The sequence below is a fragment of the Branchiostoma floridae genome, chromosome 4 (genome assembly GCF_000003815.2).
Source record: "Branchiostoma floridae strain S238N-H82 chromosome 4, Bfl_VNyyK, whole genome shotgun sequence".
NCBI classification, from domain to species: Eukaryota; Metazoa; Chordata; class Leptocardii; order Amphioxiformes; family Branchiostomatidae; genus Branchiostoma; species Branchiostoma floridae.
Genome location: NC_049982.1, coordinates 30,807,065 through 30,826,229, shown reverse-complemented (window position 1 = coordinate 30,826,229; position 19,165 = coordinate 30,807,065). Strand labels below are relative to the sequence as shown.

At 40.2% G+C, this 19,165-nt stretch overlaps 2 protein-coding genes across 2 annotated transcripts in view; both read right to left on the bottom strand.

Annotated features, from left to right (window-relative positions):
• Nucleotides 1-19,165, bottom strand: part of LOC118414804 — a 1,072,569-nt gene that overhangs the window by 16,270 nt on the left and 1,037,134 nt on the right. The window lies entirely within an intron of this gene.
• On the bottom strand, nt 4,072-18,537 carry LOC118414832 (stanniocalcin-2-like). The gene is made up of 4 exons (XM_035819096.1): nt 17,942-18,537; nt 13,703-13,854; nt 5,864-6,075; nt 4,072-5,530 (listed from the first exon to the last, which is right to left on the bottom strand). Exons 1-4 carry the CDS (start codon nt 18,051-18,053, stop codon nt 5,374-5,376), a joined length of 633 nt encoding a protein of 210 aa, XP_035674989.1. The 5' UTR covers nt 18,054-18,537; the 3' UTR covers nt 4,072-5,373.

Genomic DNA, 19,165 nt, shown 5'->3' with positions numbered 1-19,165 from the left:
CCAGTTCCGGACCTGATCCTGGACCTGATTTAGTATGACTCGTACCAATGGTCCATTTCACTACAAAGAAATCTGTTTGGTGGAGTATTAGACAAACACTGGCGTATTAAAATCCTACAACGCTAACTACACCTGTACGATTGACGGTAAAACTTGGTAGAAATGACTATAAACTCTGATCTGCTTCGCTCTTTATTTTCTTCCACCTGCAAGCGCCAAAACGTGTGAATGCCTGATCAAATGATCTGTTAATTTTCTAATAGGTCCAACATCCGGTCCACTTAATTTTTTCAGGTCCGGTTTTTCTGGACCGGTCCAGTAAGAAAATCCGGTTTTGTACGGGTACAGTGTACCGGTACCCAGCCCTATACCTGACATTTCCATTACAGTTACTGCTTTTGGCATTTGCTGCTTTTTTAGCTAACTATTCCACTGTATTCACCATAAACTTTGGTGACGGCAAACTTTTCATTGTGTGTATCTAGATGATACTGTTAATATTGACTCAGGCTTTTTATTTGGGTGTGTGCAAATAGCGTTGTACGAATAGGAGCAAACAAAGAACCTTAAGTACTGAATGTGTTCAAAGTATATTATTATGGATATACAATTATGATATGGGTATGTGGAAATGCTTTGGAGCATAGATACCTTGTATTGGGGACTACATATAGGTGATTTGAAAGATTGCAATTAACAGATGGTGATGATTGTTGAGAATGTACAATAATATGGAAAATTTCATAAGGTTTTTCAAAAACAAGACAAAGTACAAGAAAGGTTAAAGTATTGTTTACTTAAGGTGGTATCTCACTGCACTTGAGGCACCAGTACGGCACTGCATGGTTTTTTCACTGCGGCACTGTTGTGTTATTTTCGTTGACTTTTTATAATTTAGATATATTACGTAATGCGTAAAAGTATTACCTAGAAGAAACCAAAATACACAAAATGTAAGAAAATTAGTTCTTCATCTCTGAAATTTGTTGAGTAATCTTTCAAACCCCGTAGTGCCACACTGGTGCCCCAAGTGCAGTGAGATACCACCTTTAGTAGTTTTCATACTGGTAGAGGGAAAATGTATTCATACCTGTAAGGGGGTGTGTATGTAAATACTACAAAATGTTGCAAGTAGCTCCATGACTTAGCTAGTGGGAGGAAATGTCTACTAGGTTTTTGCATTGCTGGAACGTTTTTGATAATCACTGCCATGTTTGCAACTCTGCAACATTACACAGTGTTGAAACTGCAGATTGCATCTTTTTTTATGCTATTGATAACTGATGTTGTGATGTACATGTTAAATGTGTAGCTACGGGATGAAGGGAGTAACAAGTATTGAAAATAAACTGAAATTCACAACTAGTATTTGAAAGCAGTCTCTGTTATGCAAATGAAGGATTTAAAATATTTCTTCGATAGTAGCTGTGGCAAGTTGGAAATGTATATTGAAGGTAGATTTTCTCATTCAATTTGGTGATTTTTTTTTCTGTTTTTGGTGCTGATTGGCTTTCCCTTACATGGTGCTGATTGGCTATCCTGTACTTAGTGCTGATTGGCTATCCCTTACATTAGGTTGAGTGAATATCCCTTTACTTAGTGCTGATTGGCTGTCCCTTACATGGTGCTGATTCGCTATCCCTGACTTGTTACTGATTAGATATCCCTTACTTGTTACTGATTAGCTATCCCTTACTTGTTACTGATTAGCTATCCCTTACTTGGTACTGATTAGCTACCCCTTACTTGGTACTGATTAGATATCCCTTACTTGTTACTGATTAGCTATCCCTTACTTGTTACTGATTAGCTATCCCTTACTTGTTACTGATTAGCTATCCCTTACTTGGTACTGATTAGCTATGCCTTACTTGGTACTGATTAGGTATCCCTTACTTGGTACTGATTAGCTATTCCTTACTTGGTACTGATTAGCTATCCCTTACTTGGTACTGATTAGCTATCCCTTACTTGTTACTGATTAGCTATCCCTTGCTTGGTACTGATTAGCTATCCCTTACTTGTTACTGATTAGCTATCCCTTACTTGGTACTGATTAGCCATCCCTTACTTGTTACTGATTAGCTATCCCTTACTTGTTACTGATTAGCTATCCCTTACTTGGTACTGATTAGCTATCCCTTACTTGTTACTGATTAGCTATCCCTTACTTGTTACTGATAAGCTATCCCTTACTTGGTACTGATTAGCTATCCCTTACTTGTTACTGATTAGCTATCCCTTACATGGTACTGATTAGCTATCCCTTATTTGGCACTGATTAGCTATCCCTTACTTGTTACTGATTAGCTATCCCTTACTTGTTACTGATTAGCTATCCCTTACTTGTTACTGATTAGCTATCCCTTATCTGGCACTGATTAGCTATCTCTCACTTGGTACTGATTGGCTATCCCTTACTTGGTACTGATTGGCTATCCCTTACTTGGTACTGATTGGCTATCCCTTACGTGGTACTGATTGGCTATCCCTTACTTGGTACTGATCGGATGACACAGTGCTATCCCTTTTTCTGGCTGTAGTCTCAGTGCTAACTGCCCATTGTTGATATCGTAAGCAATGCGCTTATGAGCTGGTGTACCTTACCTGCAGTACACAAACGAACCGCAAGGCGGCACTTAAAAGCCACCGGATGAATCATTTTCTCGCTTCCTACAAGGACGGGTCTTTCGCGTATACTATGCTAGAAGAGGTTTCCATATTGTGTTTACATAAATGTACGAGAGGGTTATAATTATTAATTAACAAGAGGGGATTTGGTGGTTGTTGAAGTTTAGAAAGAGCAGATTTCGGCCGTCTCTGATATGTGATGAGGCCGTTTTCTTTCTAACGTCTCTACTACAATACGTCTGTTGATCACATGTTAGTAGCGTCATGGTTTAATTTAACATGATTTTTGTTTGAAATCTGAATTGTGGAGCAAACTTTCATGTATATGCTTGAAAAGAGTCATTAAGGTGTCTAATCTGAAAAAAAATGATGTCTTTGATGTTTGAACGAAAACAAACGGATAAACAAAACACATTGTTTTTGCTGGTGTGTTCTTTTTATTCCTTTTCTGTCAGAACCCAATCAAAGCTTAGAACTGCGTTTGCATATTAGCTGTATGGATGAATATGACCAGTATTTACCTACAGCAAACCTGTTTTTTTTACTTGCACACAACACTATGGTGAGCCTGATAGTATTGTATAATTATGTTAATGTCCAAAAGCCAAGTAAATGTAGATTTTACCTCGCACACAATACTGTAGGGGTAATGAATAATGGTATGATATTGTGTGCGCGTAGCTTGGCTAAAGGCTATAGGGTAACATTCTGCATTTTCGCAAAAATGCTACCTTTCTTGTCTTGTAGGCATTTGCCGTCAACGATACGACAAATTAAATTCAGACTAGTCAGAAGAGATCTAGAAAGATTATGAGAGGTAAGAAAACGGAAGTTACTGACAGGAAAAGATTAGGGAAATGTTTCACTACTTTTGCTACAGCAAGAACTGATCCTGGGTGGTATTTAAGTATCTATGCAACGTAAGCCCTTGCTGTTTCCAACAGCATGGTATAAAACAATGAGTGTACCATTAGAAATTTACTATCAGTGTCTCCCACCCTCATTATTTTTCCGCCAGCGGCTCTCTTTGGTTCACTATATACATGTAGTTTTACCATTAAGAGGCGTCGCGCATGTCTTAATCCTCGATAGTATTAAAGTATCACTAACACCACAAGCCACTCACTGTTAACGGGGTATGGCTAGTGCATTTAACCGTTAAGGGCCGCCACACTATAAAATGCGCCCACCACGCATACGCTCCGTGGTAACTTTCAACCAGCGTGGCTGTATCTAAGGCCACAGCAAATAGATTTTATGGACGACATCAGCGTGGTCACTAATTTTTGTCTGATTTCAGAAAAAAAAACGAAGATACTTTTTTCTTCTTTGTAGATTGTCAACATGACGATATGTTGTGTTGTAGCCTAATGATTGTACTTGTAGAAGTGACACTAGAAGTGACACTTTTTGTACCGGTACTGACTCGTAGCCAAGACCCCTTTTCCGCCCCAACTTGTCGCTTCACTATACGCTAAAACAAAATCCTGTCTAGCGCCTGTTTCCAAGAGCATGCAACAAAACAAAGAAAGTACCAACAGAAATTCAATTCCCAAGTATCTCCTTTATTTTTCCCAACAGCGGGTCCTTTGGTACATTGGTGTTGCCATCCTGAAATTACGAAGGGCCATAGCCCATTTCCTGTGTCCAATTGGTTTCTTCTGTTTACAGCATGGTTGTTATGGAAACCTCACGGCTAGGCCTGGGTCCTTTGTGATTACTGTAGATAGGCTGACACTTAGTTTTCTTTAGCTGAGTACAATATGCAGTTTGCTACGCAATTTTATCCAAAATACGCCCGTAACTTTACGCATTACGTACACATTATATTAGATCTTTTTAAGCTATGTATAAGAATACACGATGTGATCAACACTATTATTATTTACCGCGAACACAGTGATTTCTAGATTCAATGCAGTTGGAATCAGAGGCATTTCAATATCCAGTATCTTTGTAACATTTTCATTCTGTTGTTGTTGTTGGCCAAACAATGCCATATACACAACACAAGTATCTGTTCATTTTGTACGGGTAATATATCTATGAATACTTCGTCTGAATGTTCTACCGATGACTCGGACACATTCAGTTTTAAATTGATCTTTTGAACGAAAAAAAATGTGGTGCGTACTATGCTAGAGAAAGAAGCTAGGCATTATGACACTTGTTTTTGCTTAGTTATCATTGATGCATTAGTTGACTTGCATTGATACATTTCCAGGATAACAATATGATGCGGTGTTTTTGTATTCTTGATTGTATAAAGCACTTAACTATAGTCTACTTTACCACTCCTTATTAATCAATAAATACTTTTGAAAACAAAATCTTTATTTTCATATTCCGCATATTATTATAATCTGTATAAATATAATGAGAACAAAAAAATGCTTTCCAGCTCAAAATAGCTCTCACTGGATTTTTCGACCGAATCTCTCTTTAACTATCTAACCCAAGTCACGTGATTTTTTGTCCCACTTTTGACGTCAGGACTGGGTCATAGTTCATCTGAAGTCGGTACCGCCCCCAGTGCTGACGTCACAAGCTCCATTCACCTTTTCTTCCGTCTGATAATAAAGATAATGATAGTTGTAAAATAATGCAATTCAAATGTTAAGTCTGTAACTATATCTCTCATATTTCAGCTCTCACAATTTGCCATATATATCTGTCTGTCCCTCGCATCTACACAGCGCAAAATATTCCAATTTTTGTTAGGTTTTGTGGTGATGATGGTGTTCACTTGCCGAGGCCCCTCATGAGGCTGAGTAACCGTAAGTCGTGGGAGGAGAAGAGGGTGGGGTTCCCGCCAAGGATGTCTCTCAGGATCCGGTGGACGATGAACCGCACCGTGCGGCCGCACTGCATGGCGGTCTGGACAAGCTGCTGACCGGTCCTACAATAATAATAATAATAATGATAATCTTTATTACAAATTCATACCCGAAGGCTAATTGCAGGTATACATGGAAGTACAATAATAGCATACAATAGTGAAGTGAACAGTCATCTGTCCTCTGATCCACATCAAGTTGAAATGACCCAAAGCCTACGTCACACATCCAGACCGGAAGTGTGACGCCAGCAAAGGATCAAAGGTGCGTGGAAGTCGGTATCGGCCCCCGAAAAATTACTTGGTTGTAATTTTTAATTGTGTTTGTAACCAAAACACAGAAATGAAATAAAACACCACTCCTATTTAATACATCATGGATAATCTATTACATACTTCTGAGTCATAATGTCAGCAGACGCCAGCGACGCCTCTAGCGGACCGGCGTTGTACCGCACCATCTGACAGATGCCGTAGTTGGAGAAACACTCCTCCTCTATCGTGAGCACCAGGCTGCCCAGGCGGTCACAGTCCTCCAGGTCCGGCCCAACGATCTGCTGGAGCGTCGCGGCAATGCAGCTGAAGGAACCCTCGATCCATTCCTGGCCCTAGAGGAAATATCGAAATATAAATGTCTTATTATAAAATTCTTGTTCTCATGGAGAATTCGGGTTTTCTTTTTGATGTGTGCGTTTGTACATGTATGTGTGCGTGTGTCTGAGTGAGTGTATTGGTTTCGTAGAAAGCCAAATTACCAGGAAAAACATGTTGCATCTTCTCGAAAATGTTACCTTTCTATTTCAAAACGTATTGACAGAGCTAAATGTGTAAATCAAGGGAAGAAATATTTTTTTACCTCTTCAAAAAAATACAGGCCTGTAGCTTTTTCTCTGCCTGTTTAATGCCATGCGATCGCGAACATGTACTCACATTACGATCTATTATTAAAAATTGTGAGTCTTTCGCCTATACTTGCTTCTTGCTTCTTGATAAGAATTCCAAACCTCGATTCACCATTGATAGTTAAGATAGAAAAGAAAGATTTGACGTCAACAAAAGATGACGTGGGATAGGTCGATTGCTATTTTCGTATTTCTCCCCTTCCTGACAGCTATAAAGTAACGCCCCTCCCACCCCACCCCCAGAACCTCTGCTTGAAAACCTGTCGTACGCGTAATAGCTACACACTTGTAAGAAAACAGGTAGACTGCCTATTTCATTTTCAACATTATACGATGATAACAATGTACTTTAACTGGTGTAAAACACTTAGGGTCAGTATACAAGCTTACAAAGTCACTACAAAGTCACTTTCCTTTCGTACGACTACACATGACACTCGTAAAAAAAAATCTTCCGACAATCAAACATACAGTAACTGGCTTAAACGTCTATAATGAGAGGAAATGGTACGAGTCGAATGGTTTTATGTCGCCATGTCGGGTTCACTGGCGTCAGGAATCATATCCAGAGACTTCACTAATGCCTAATGGACACTTCATGTAGCGATAGATGGCAAGAAGCGACATGAACCATTACCCATAATGGTATGACTGACTTGTGTGATCATCAATCAAAGTTTTGGTTCAGTACAGTTCATCCTCGGTGAGGCAACGCTCAAAATTTTTATCAATCGTGACTGAGCAGATTTAGTCATTTTGAAGTCATTTGTCTTCCGGAGTTATCTTGCTAAAATCCCTGTCATATTTGGCAAAAAAATGATCGAAGGACGAATTGATGGCTGTTCGGGGCCACGTCCTGAAAGAGGCTTAGAAATGTAATTTCGTTGCAACCATCTAACACAAAAGGTTTTGTGGTAGAGTGATATTTGCTCTTTCACCCAGCATGGTTTTTCTGTTCAAATTGTGGCATCACCTTTTGCTAGCAAATCTTATTCAACCTTTAAACTTATTCAGTTGAAAAATTCAGTTTTCCAAGGAGGAGGGGCAAAAAATAAACATTATTTTATATTTTTCATATAATGCTCAATATCTCCCGAAATTGATCTTTTCTTAAACGTTTTAGGGACTTAAAAGTTTGATTTTTTCACAAACTGTTATTATTGACCGTAGGCTTAACTCAGACAAGGGCCCATAGGTATCACAAATAATTACCTGAATTTGTAAACGGTTCCGCAAAATGGGTGCAACGAAACAAATTTTAAACCTGGCTCTTGTACTAACGTTATATCTTAAATAGGGCTTAGTCTTGATTGGTCAAACGTCACGTACCAAGCTGCGTCACATATAACCACATCCCTTGTCGTTCAACGACAAAGTCAAGGTTGTTCTTGGAGGTAAACTTCACTCTACGGAACACACAAGGACCACCGTGACAAATCTCTTGCCGTCTGCTACTACTTAGGATTTGAAACCAAGCGTGGTTACCCTCTGTGACACGGTTTTCACGTGCCCCACCCCCTATGTTTGCCTAACTGTCGTCTTTGACCTTCAATTTGCTCAAACGTAAATCTTTTGCCTGGAACTGGATTTGATATATATAAGGTCTGAGTCGAGAAAAAAAATACTTCTAGTATGTACAGTAGAAGCCAGTTAATTGCACAACGGATTAACGCACACTTCTGTTAACTGCACGGAATCCCCAAATCCCAAACTGGTGCGTTCCAGCTAGATAACTTCGCATTATTGCACTAGCCGAATAATTGCACAAAATTCACTAGCAAATTGGCCGTGCAATTAAGCGGCTTCTGTATTAGGTGTTTGGATTGGCTGATAACGGTCATTTGGCAAAATGAAAATGTGTCGCGTGTTTGGATTGGCTGATAGATGTCATTTGGCAAAAAAAAATATGTCGCGTGTTTGGATTGGCTAACAACGGTCATTTAGCAACAACTATGTTACGTGTGTTTGGATTGGCTGATAATGACTAATGAAGATGATTGTCATTTGGCCAAAGAATATGTATGACGTGTTTGCATTGGCTGATGAAATTCTTTTGGCAAAAAAAGATGTATTACGCGTTTGGATAAGTTAACAAATATGTCACTTCTAAACTTTTAAATACGCTAACGTTGTAGTTAAGAGGTCAAAATATTTCTCTTTCCAGTATTACATATAATTATATCTCTCTATCAAGATAAACAATGTAAAAAAGAATGGCGATTGAAAGATGAGCTCAAATGTATGCGTTTCGTTTGGACCTATGATGATTTCATGTTAATAAGCTAGACATAAATGTATTATACTGAGATATCCGTTTTTCTTTAAAATTGCAAATTTTTCTTTAAAATTGTAAATTTTGAAGAAATATAGAACAAGTACGTCCACACACGTGTAAATCTCTTTTAAGAATTTTTTATCTGTAAGAAATTTTAATCGTAACGTTTCATCACTTTTAAGTAATGTTAAATTCTTTTGACAATGAGGATAGAACCAACGTGAAAATTATATATCTTCTAATTTACCAAGAGTGACACTAATGTAAAGGACCCATGGTCGTTTTTACACTGTAACAACCCCAACCAAAGTGAACCCAAGATACCCCTACTTCGTACGTATGACCTATACCTCGAACAAGTACTTCCAATGTCTATCCTTGATGCAGACCACATTGAGTGTCTCTATTTTTGCTCGATAGACATACGCTTGTGTTGGTGTTGGCAACCACTTTTGTGGAGAGTTCGTTGGCACAATTTTTTATTCCCATTGCCTCCGTAAACGGAGGTTTTGCTTTGCGTCTTGGTTTTTTTTGTGGTAGTGTATGTCCGTATTTAGGCCATGTTGATTTGATTATATGGATGGCATCCTTTGGGAACCCGAAAACTGATGCGAGCGTGCGAATAAAACGTTTGGCCAAAAATTTCCTTCATTAGGAAATCTAAGTGATCATGAAGGTTAAATAATTTTTTGGTATGTCAAAAAATAGATCCTTCATTTTTCCTCTTTCACATATTCTTCTGTGACATTAGAATTCGTTTTCCGATATGTTTTGCAATCTACGGTATATATTTGTTTATTTTACAGCTGCTTAATTAAGAAGTATGGTGTAAAACAGTATGTTGGAAAACAATTTTTTTTCAAACTTCCGAAAATTGATGCGCGCGCGGATGTCATCTTTATAATCAAATCAACGTGGCCTAAATTTGACCACAAACATTACCAAAAAAAGCCACAAACAACACAGACCATGCAGCAAATAAAACACCACAGTCTTCTTGGCGAAGGTACTAAAGCGAGCACTGTGGTCCAATAACTAGCAGAGAGGCTAAGCTATAATTAGTAGGCGACAATCTCGGCACTTTCCAAACATCTGGCAAAGTTTATCACCTTCGCAGAGTCAACGTTGGCAGAATCGCTTCAGACAAAATACGGTCCGTCGTAACAGACGCATGTGTCTTTCATTTGATTCTTAAGAAAGTCAGAGACCTTTTGATGTGTTGCAATAGACGTATTAATAAATAGTTGTCATCAATAAGATGGATACCTGTAATGGTAACTTTGTACCATTCTTGAAAATGAAGAACAACAAAAAAATAAATCTACAATTTTGTTTTATTATTTATTAACATCTATCGCCATTCCTTCTATCTCAGCTACATATGTGAAATGTTTAAGATTCCTATTATGGAATAAAGCGGACTTATAAACTTTAACTTTTTGGTTTTATAAGACATTACCTAGGCTACCAACTTACCAAAAATCATGACGAAAAGTCAACACCTTCTTGAGTTATTCTTCTCCAAATTTAAGTTAGAAACAAAATCGGCATCTACAGTTCCAAGCCGCTAGGGGGCCTAAACTAACAGCGCCTATTCTCTTCCCCAAGAGGAATGAAATCTTTATAAGATGGTGGTAAATTAACATGCCATTATTATGTTAAAACCGCCCCGCGTTATGTAAGACTTGGACGACTAGTACTGCCTGAAACAATAGTCAACTAGAAAGGCAACATTCGCAAGCAAATGTAACATATTTCAACCAAGTCACACACACACACACACACACACACGCGCACACACACAACCACACAACCACACACACAGCACATACACACACTCACACACGCACACGCACACACACACATACACACAACCACACACATACAGACGCATACACACACACGCACGCACACTCACACACACACACACACACACACACACACACACACAGAAATCATCTCGCTACCATTACGTATTGGCATACACTACTTCATCACCAAAAGATGCAGCCACACACATGACGTAAAAGCATCTTCTGTATCACCGGTGTTAAAGCTGATCTGATTCAGTAGATGAGTACCTCGCATCTTTATATCCTTTCTCAGTCGAATATGGGCGGAAGTCCCATAGCAACAGGAGCTACTTGTTGCACGTCTGATGTGCTCAATCCATTTTGTGACAGAAACCGTGCAGAGTTCTCAGGAGGGTGATTTGACAGTCCTGCACCACCCACGCCTCCTAATCTCCTTTTACTAATATCGATCAAAGTATCTGTGTGACGTCCATGAATGGCAATTACCTTCGCTGAGAAGGTAGCCTGGGTGTCAGACTGTTTCCATACCCTGGGAGCCAGCCAGGACCGGGTAGCTTGCGAGTTTTGTTCGGGGAGCCAAGGCAGTCAGCCCGCCGATCTCACATTAGCGCTCGGGGATCGGAGTTTAAGCCCGAATTATCGCTACCCTAGGCAGGTGGACCTCATTGGGCTTGAACTTCCCGGGCGCTAATAGGAGATCGACGGGCCTGACTGTCTACACCCCAACCATGATTGGTTAAAGACCCCCGCTGTTACTTTTTGTATTTTCAAATGTGGCCCTAATTATAACAGATGAAATGTAACTGTTAGATTTGACACCTCAAGATCACATTTACAATCATGGCAACCGGAGGGTCACAGTTGCAGTTTAAACAAAGCTCTGCTCTTGAATTGGGAAAAACACAATACACACCTGATCTATCTTAAGTGCGCGCGATAATTCGCTTCTGCAATTGCCTGCTGGCCAGTGTTCTTTTTCCCTTTATGGTAGAGGCCAATCAGCTTATAAGCTCTATATAGTAAATACAAGCATTTTTAATCACAATACTACTGGGTGAGCCTAACTTTATAGTATTGTGTGCGAGTTGCTTGTCAAAAGGTTACGGCAAAAACAGTCTGCGTCTTCTTGAAAATTGTGCCTTTCTAGCTTGTTTGCAACATTTGATGTTGCTAACGATATTAATTGTAACAGGTATGTTACATATTCATCTAATGTAGAGAGAATTCTACTTTATAACAAGTCACAGTTTTACTGATATTGCGATTTTACGATCTTTTATTCTGCCGATGTGGATCAAGTATGGATTAATATGCAAAATACCCCCTCAATTGAAAACGCAAACAGAGTAAAATCATTTGTCATCGAAGCCAAATGTTATCATCTTGATACAAAAAGTATATTAGGTCTCGAGTGCGCCGTTTTCCGTTAAAACCGTTATGATTTGAACATTGATGCAGGAAAGATGAAACAGAGAAATTATAGGTAATGTAATCATTTTATGAAGTACGTTAAGGCAATTGATTTGTAAAACCTAGGCTCTATCGCTAATGCTTCGATCATCGTGTGTAAAATCAAAAAAGAATTCTGTTTCGAAAAATATCTTTCATCTGTTCAAAACAAATTGTTTAGAAATAACCTAACGAGACTAAGGATCAGTGCACACACCTTACAAATTGAAAAGGGCCGACACTACAACATACCAGCCAATGAGAGACTTTGTCCCACATGCCATAATGACATAGAAAATGAATTTCATTTTGTAATGGATTGTCCGACTTATGAAGAAGACCGTCAAAAGTTATTTCAAAATATTGTATGTAAGTCCGAAATTGTACTACCACATGCTAGGTCAGAGGTATTCCATTTGATATTATCATGTCCTGTTCATATATCTGCCTACGTAGGCCAATTTATTTACAACTCATTACAAAAACGAGATAATGCTTTGTGATACTCACTAGATTGTTTATACTGTTATATTATATTACATTAGTTGTTACTTATTTGTATTAGTATATAGTTGTTCACATTGCCATACATTGTAACTGTTACAATTGTTGCGCAATAAAGTTATTCTGTGTACAGTCATGATTAGGGGTGGGTGCAGGTACAGAAAATTCAGGTCCAAGTCGGGTTCAGGTCCAAATGATCAGGTCCAGGTCCGGACCTGAACCTGGACCTGATTCAGTATGACTCATACCAATGGTCCATTTTACTACAAAGAAATCTGTTTGGTGGAGAATTAGACTTACACTGGCGTTTTAACATCCTACAACGCCAACTGCACCTGTACAATTGGCTGTAAAACTTGGTAGAAATTAAATCTTTTTCCTTCTTGTTATTTTCTTACCTGCAAGCGCCGAAACATATGAATGCCTGATGAAATAATCTGTTAATTTTCTAATCGGTCCAACATCCGGCCCACCTAATTTTTTCAGGTCCGGTTTTTCTGGACCGGTCCAATAAGAAAAACCGGTTTTGTACCGATACCCAGCCCTAGTCATGATGCATTTGTTGTTTGTAGACTAAGGTCTTTTTTGATTTGATTATATGGATGACATCCGCTCGAGCATCAAGTGTTGGCCGTTTCCAAAAATAAAATAAGTTTTTACAGAAAATATATGCCGTAGATTGAAATATCAGAAAAGGTATATTCACCAAGCAGAGGTTCTGCTCCGGCTGTTTTTGACTTCTTTTTTTTTTTTACTTAATGGTCACCACGTAACAAGGCCTGAAGGCCACGCAAGGTTACGGTTTACATTGTAACTGTAACAGCATCTCTTTGCCCTAGGTCAGAAACATCATGATTGAGACCAGCCCAATTGCACACTATGAGTGAGGACTAACAGACCCAATAGGCGAAGCAGGGGTTACGAGGGCTGCTCGGGAGATTCCTAACCCATTTTGGCTCTCCCCGAACACGGGACCTCCATCAGAAGGCGGCCCTAGCCGAAGCTAGGTACTCATTAAAGTGAGGAAAGTCGTGTAAAGTGCATTTCCCAAGGGCACAAGATCGGTAACACAGCAGTCGGATTCGAACCCGCAACCTCTTGGTCACGAGGCAAATGCGGACCCACTGCGCTACACGGCCCCACATATGACTTGTTTTAAACAAAGAATTTTGGCCGTGAGACATAAAGAAATCGGTTTAAAAAAATAGAAAGCCAGATAAAAACGCCTAAATAAACATAAGAAAACAGCCAGAGGCGAACCTCTACATGGGGAGGGGGGGGGGGGTCTTACCGATTCACTGAAGTTGTTGGTGTTTCGGAAGAAGCTGACGCACAGGTCGTACAGGCCCTTGATCAGACAGGTGTCGTCCAGTTCCAGACACAGGAACACCTCACACACGTTTTCTGCCTCGGCTTCCGACTGTAGACACTGCTGGATCGGACCTACAGTGATAAAGGACATAACCGTGTGATAAGTACAAAGTCTCTGTAGCTCAACTGGTAGCTTTTCCTGGGTCCAGTTAGTTGGGAATCCGGGTCAGTCCTGGGTAGGGCTCATATTTCTTGGTTGGGAGTGCACCTGACGGCACTAGAAGTGTCTGTATCTGTATATCTGCATAGCCTTTCAGTATAACACACAAGCCTCGCAGGCACGCGGTGATATATCTTATACACAAGGATTTAACACAATGGACCTGAAGTGCAAATTCAAATACATCATGACATGTGACAATCCCTGCATGACAGATATAGGAAAATATATCAAAGAAAGTTTAGACATTAGAAACTCCTCCAATGATTTGTAAAAGCCACCAATGACTGTAAGAAACTTATCCCATACTACAACTTCAATGTGTATTAGTTAGATATGTAGATGTAGATGCCATACTTTGTACCCCGTACAATTGTTGTGCAATAAAGCTATCAATATATCATACTGAACGACATGTCACACCTAGCCCTTGCACATCTGACTGCAAATGTTGTTTAAAGTGCCTACACATACTGTACTTGATGGAAACGAATTTCACTTAGTTATAGTACAGTAGAAGCCGCTTAATTGCACGACCAATTTGTCAGTGAATTTTTTGCAATTATCCGGCTGGTGCAATAATGCGAAGTTATCTTGCTGGACCACACCGGTTTGGGATTTGGGGATTCCGTGCAGTTACCAGAAGTGTGCGCTAATCCGTTGTGCAATTAACTGGCTTCTACTATACTCGGAAAGAACGGCTATTTGAATACATCAATCCTTTGTTGAAAACTTGGGTACTTGACTATTTTGTTCTTGTCTGTTGGTACATTGATTAGTTTATTTGTCATTTTGTACATCAGAAATAGGCTGGGTAATTCTTTTCTGTCTTCAAGTTAAGTGAGGTCTTTTGATTCATTTTGGGGACACTGCCACCGCTATCATAGTTGTTTGTACAGAATCTGGCAGCTTGGTTCTGTTCTCCCGTTTACCTTCCTCTTTCTTTGTATATGGTGCCCACAAGGGACCATGGTTTTGAACGATCGAATGATTATAGAGTATTTCTTCGTGAGGGGTGTAAAGGAGGCCATTTGATTAAAGCCCATCAACTCTCTCTAGGTATCAAATGGTCCATACTCTGCTAGGGTAATGCGACCCTAATACGTATTGCACGGGGGAGGGGGGGGCGGGGGGTGCTCTACCGCAACTCCAATCTATCTGTCTGTCATCTTGTTCCAACATCTATCACACCCGAATCTAAGTCAACAAATAATACTCCAGGGAACCGCCGTGATGGCGCGTGCGTGGTGTACCTAAGTGACCTGACCTGACCTATCTTCCGACTGTCGTAAAAGGACTTTACCAGTGACTCATAAAAAGTAGACCAGCCAGTTAAGATGTATTTCGGCGGTATATATAGCTCCTTCTCCCAGCCAAAACCCCTTCCCTGGCATAGAGAAACTCCATGTTAAAAATCGCGAATCAGGGCCCTCATCTGTATAGTTTACCTTTATCTGTAGGGTAACCTATATCCGTAATATTTAAAAACTGAGTTTTGGGGATATTAAGTCGACGGACTTTGGTTTCAAATTTCATTTTTACAATAATGATCCAGTTTGAAAGTACCGTCCATCGACTTGATATCTCTATTAAATTACCCTGTTCGTAACTTCAACGGATATAGGTCACCCTGCGGATAAAAGTGAACTAGCCAGAGCCGACTACCTAACATTAGACAACCGGAAGTCGGCTTTAATTCTCGATCCCAGGGTTGCGCGTGCCAGTCTGTCCGTAGATTTTTGCGAGGCCCTGAGTTGCATTATTATAGTCGCCAGCATGCCGGGACGGAGGGCTTTACGACATCGTAGATGTCTCATTTACGACTGCATCCGTACCGAATTACGGCTCTCTCTAGATAAGTCAGCACAATGTAGGTCCTCTCTATCAAATCTAATCATCTTTTTGCAAAGGGTTCAAGTGATTTGAAAGATCTTCGCTGCGACGTTTTTTGTTCTTTTGCTTGTTTCTAACGTGTGGAAAAGGTTAATGCCCTAAATATGTGCGAAATAGATTTGTACATGCTAAAAATAGCCCAAGCAAACGAGAACACGTGCGGCTTTCTTAGATAGAGTCCACAGGGAGTCTAAAAGCCAAATTATCACGGTGCCGTGCGGACTAAAATAAAACCAACGGAAACTTTTTTGGATGTTTGAAGACAAGTGCAAACCTTTTTTTTCTCTCTCTCTCTTTTCAGAGTTACAGGATTCGGCAAAGCTTGCATGTAGAGGTTAAGTTAATAGTTAGATACAGTAGTCATATGTTGAACAGTTTATAAAGGATTAATCGAAAATCTGGATATTTTGAGTCATAATGAAGTTTGACAGGACCCAGAACGAACGCTAGATTAAGCGTTGACCTGAGACCACGTGTGACAAGAAAACGTTGCCCTTAAGGTTAGGACCTTGTCCCTGGGGGTTACAACGCCCAGTTTTTGACACTTAAGAACAAATTTTCAAGCAGAAAGGGAGTCTTTTAGCAATATTCGGCCGTTGGCGCTACAAATCACCTTTTCTTCATTTTTTCAATAAAGCATAAATTTGAAAGGAAAAAAAATGCAAACGTACCCTTGATCTCGTTTCTAGGTTCTAGCAACTTACAACCTATATACTATGTTGAACAGCATGCCATCCTTGTCTATACGGGAGTTTTGCCATTCTTATATCTGTTTAATGGGAAATTTCACAGTGTTATTTTCCGAAAGATATCAAATTTAGGAAGTTATGATACATTCTACTTTACATTATACGATAAAGTACCTATTAACCCCACGCGCATCAAAAATATCCAGCCTTGTACTAAACTCCCCAAGTACTCTGTAATTAGATCATTCAATCTCAGCCTATAGCTGAATACAATGTGCATGGCAACACCTGATTTAAGTTAGGTTACAAAACTAATTTCAGAAGCGCTGCTAAGTGTTCTTTGATTTCACATGAAAAATTGTCTTTCTTGGTGTGGTTAGCGCTTCCAAAAATATGCACGACAAAGGAAGTGTCTACACATATGTTTTACAAAACATATACACGACATATAGTTCACCACAAGCTTTTAAACGGAATCCAACAAAGGTCGGGTGATTACGTATTCATTGAAACATTGTCTATTGGAAAATAACACTCCCCTCTAGAGTAGAATGTTTAATGTACATTTAAAACACGCCTATGGAAACACGTATCTTTTTGCTTCTGTCGCTCTTTCATAATTGTTTTATACATGTCAATGACGATATTTTAAGTGCCGGGTTTTCTTGTTCAGCTAAGTGGAACCATGAAGTACAGTATATGCTAAGCGGAGTGGAAACTATCGTCTTAAAGGGGGATGTGAGCTCACTTTTAACATGTGAGAGAGATTTTCTTTCTTAAGGGAACCAGGCGAACTGCCGTTATACAAAGGGTACGATCAAGCAACAAATGCTCTTAAATCCTTTGTTTGAACAAATCATAAACAACAACCAAGCGTTTGCGTCAGTAGGAAGAGTAACACAAATATATAAGCATTTGTAGACACATAACAAAACGTCGTACGACGTCGTGCGATTTTGAAGCCGTATAAATTTCAAACAGTCCGTGACAGAACCAACCACCAACATTTAAGACAAGCTTTAAGCCTTTTCCGTAACAAGACAGTCTCACGACACATGCACAACTATATCCCAATTATGCCTCTATATCGTGGGACAATCGTACGACAAATATGAATCGTCGTATGATTTTCAAGCAGGCTGTGACAGAATCAACCGCCAACCTAGGGTTTAAGACAGTCATTTTCCCGTAACAAGACAGTCTCACGACACATATAGAACTATATCTCAAGAATGCCTCTATATCGTACGACAATCGTACGGCAAAGGTGAATCGTCGCAAAATTTTCAAAATTTTTAAGACAGTCCTTTTCCGTACCAAGACAGTCTCACAACACATACACAACTATATCCCAAGTATGCCTCTATATCGTGCGACAATCGTACGACAAATATGAATGAAATGAACGTATACTTACTGATCTCCGTTCTTCGATGGGGAAGTCTGGGTGAGACGTGGTCCACAAGGTAGGCGCGGACATCCCTCGACATCAGAAGACTCACCACGAGCATCCAGCTTACAAACTGCATTATATATCTCTATCTCACTCTCTCTATATATCTACAGGCCTGCTTTTCTTCTACACGGTTATAGCCAGATGGTTACAGAGCTGACTTTACCTTGGCCTTGTTATAGACCCACTGACCGCGTGCTGGGATAAAGGGAGATGTACTAAAGTATAATATACGGTCGCGCTTCTGTCAGTCTACGGCTGCGGTGATTGAATGGCTTCGCGACTACTGTAACACTGAGGAACTAAACTAGGTGGGAGGACTCAGAGATTGGAGGCGGCTCGGGTTGGGTTACCGCCCGCACGTGTACTCTGCGCGCCCCGCTGTGTGACCGGTTTTACCCTGCTCCACGGGGGCGCAGCCGACATTTATACGGGCGGGCGAACATGCGCAGGTGGGCGCCTGGCCACGTCAACGGAAGTGGGGGAAAAAACTTTTCCCCTCGCGTACTACAACTATCAATGTCAACCCGCCTCCACAGACTTGACTTTGACGGAATCATAATTACACATGCCCTCTTGAATGTAGAAACGTTTATCAGCCTTAGTACAACCCCTTTCCCGCCAACCCCCGGTAGGTTTCATACTGATAGCTGCCGCACGCATGGCCGTTGATTCCAGTCATGCTGAAGTCGTGGGCTTCACGTGTTGCAGGACAATACCTTCTCCTGGCGATAAAACAAACACCGTGTCAAATCTCATCGGCCTCAGAGCCCGGTACCCTATCCTAGGATATCGCTTTCAAGGTCCCCAGTGTTCTAAAAAAAGATCTCTCTTTCCACCGTCTAAGCGATACTAATGTTGCTGAGAACTATCGAACAAAATCTAATTAAACAGAGAGCCAATCACTACTTAGCATGTTGATTGATTGACAGCTTCGCAAACGGACTTCTCTTGTAGGTGAAATAGGGCGGGCAAGTCCAGTGTTCTAAAGAGATTCTATCTCTCTTTCCACCGTCTAAGCGATACCAATGTTGCTGAGAACTATCGAACAGAAATCTAATTAAACAGAGAGCCAATCACTACTTAGCATGTTGATTGATTGACAGCTTCGCAAACGGATTTCTCTTGTAGGCGAAATGGCGCGGACAAGCCCAGTGTTCTAAAAAATTCTATCCCTCTTTCCACCGT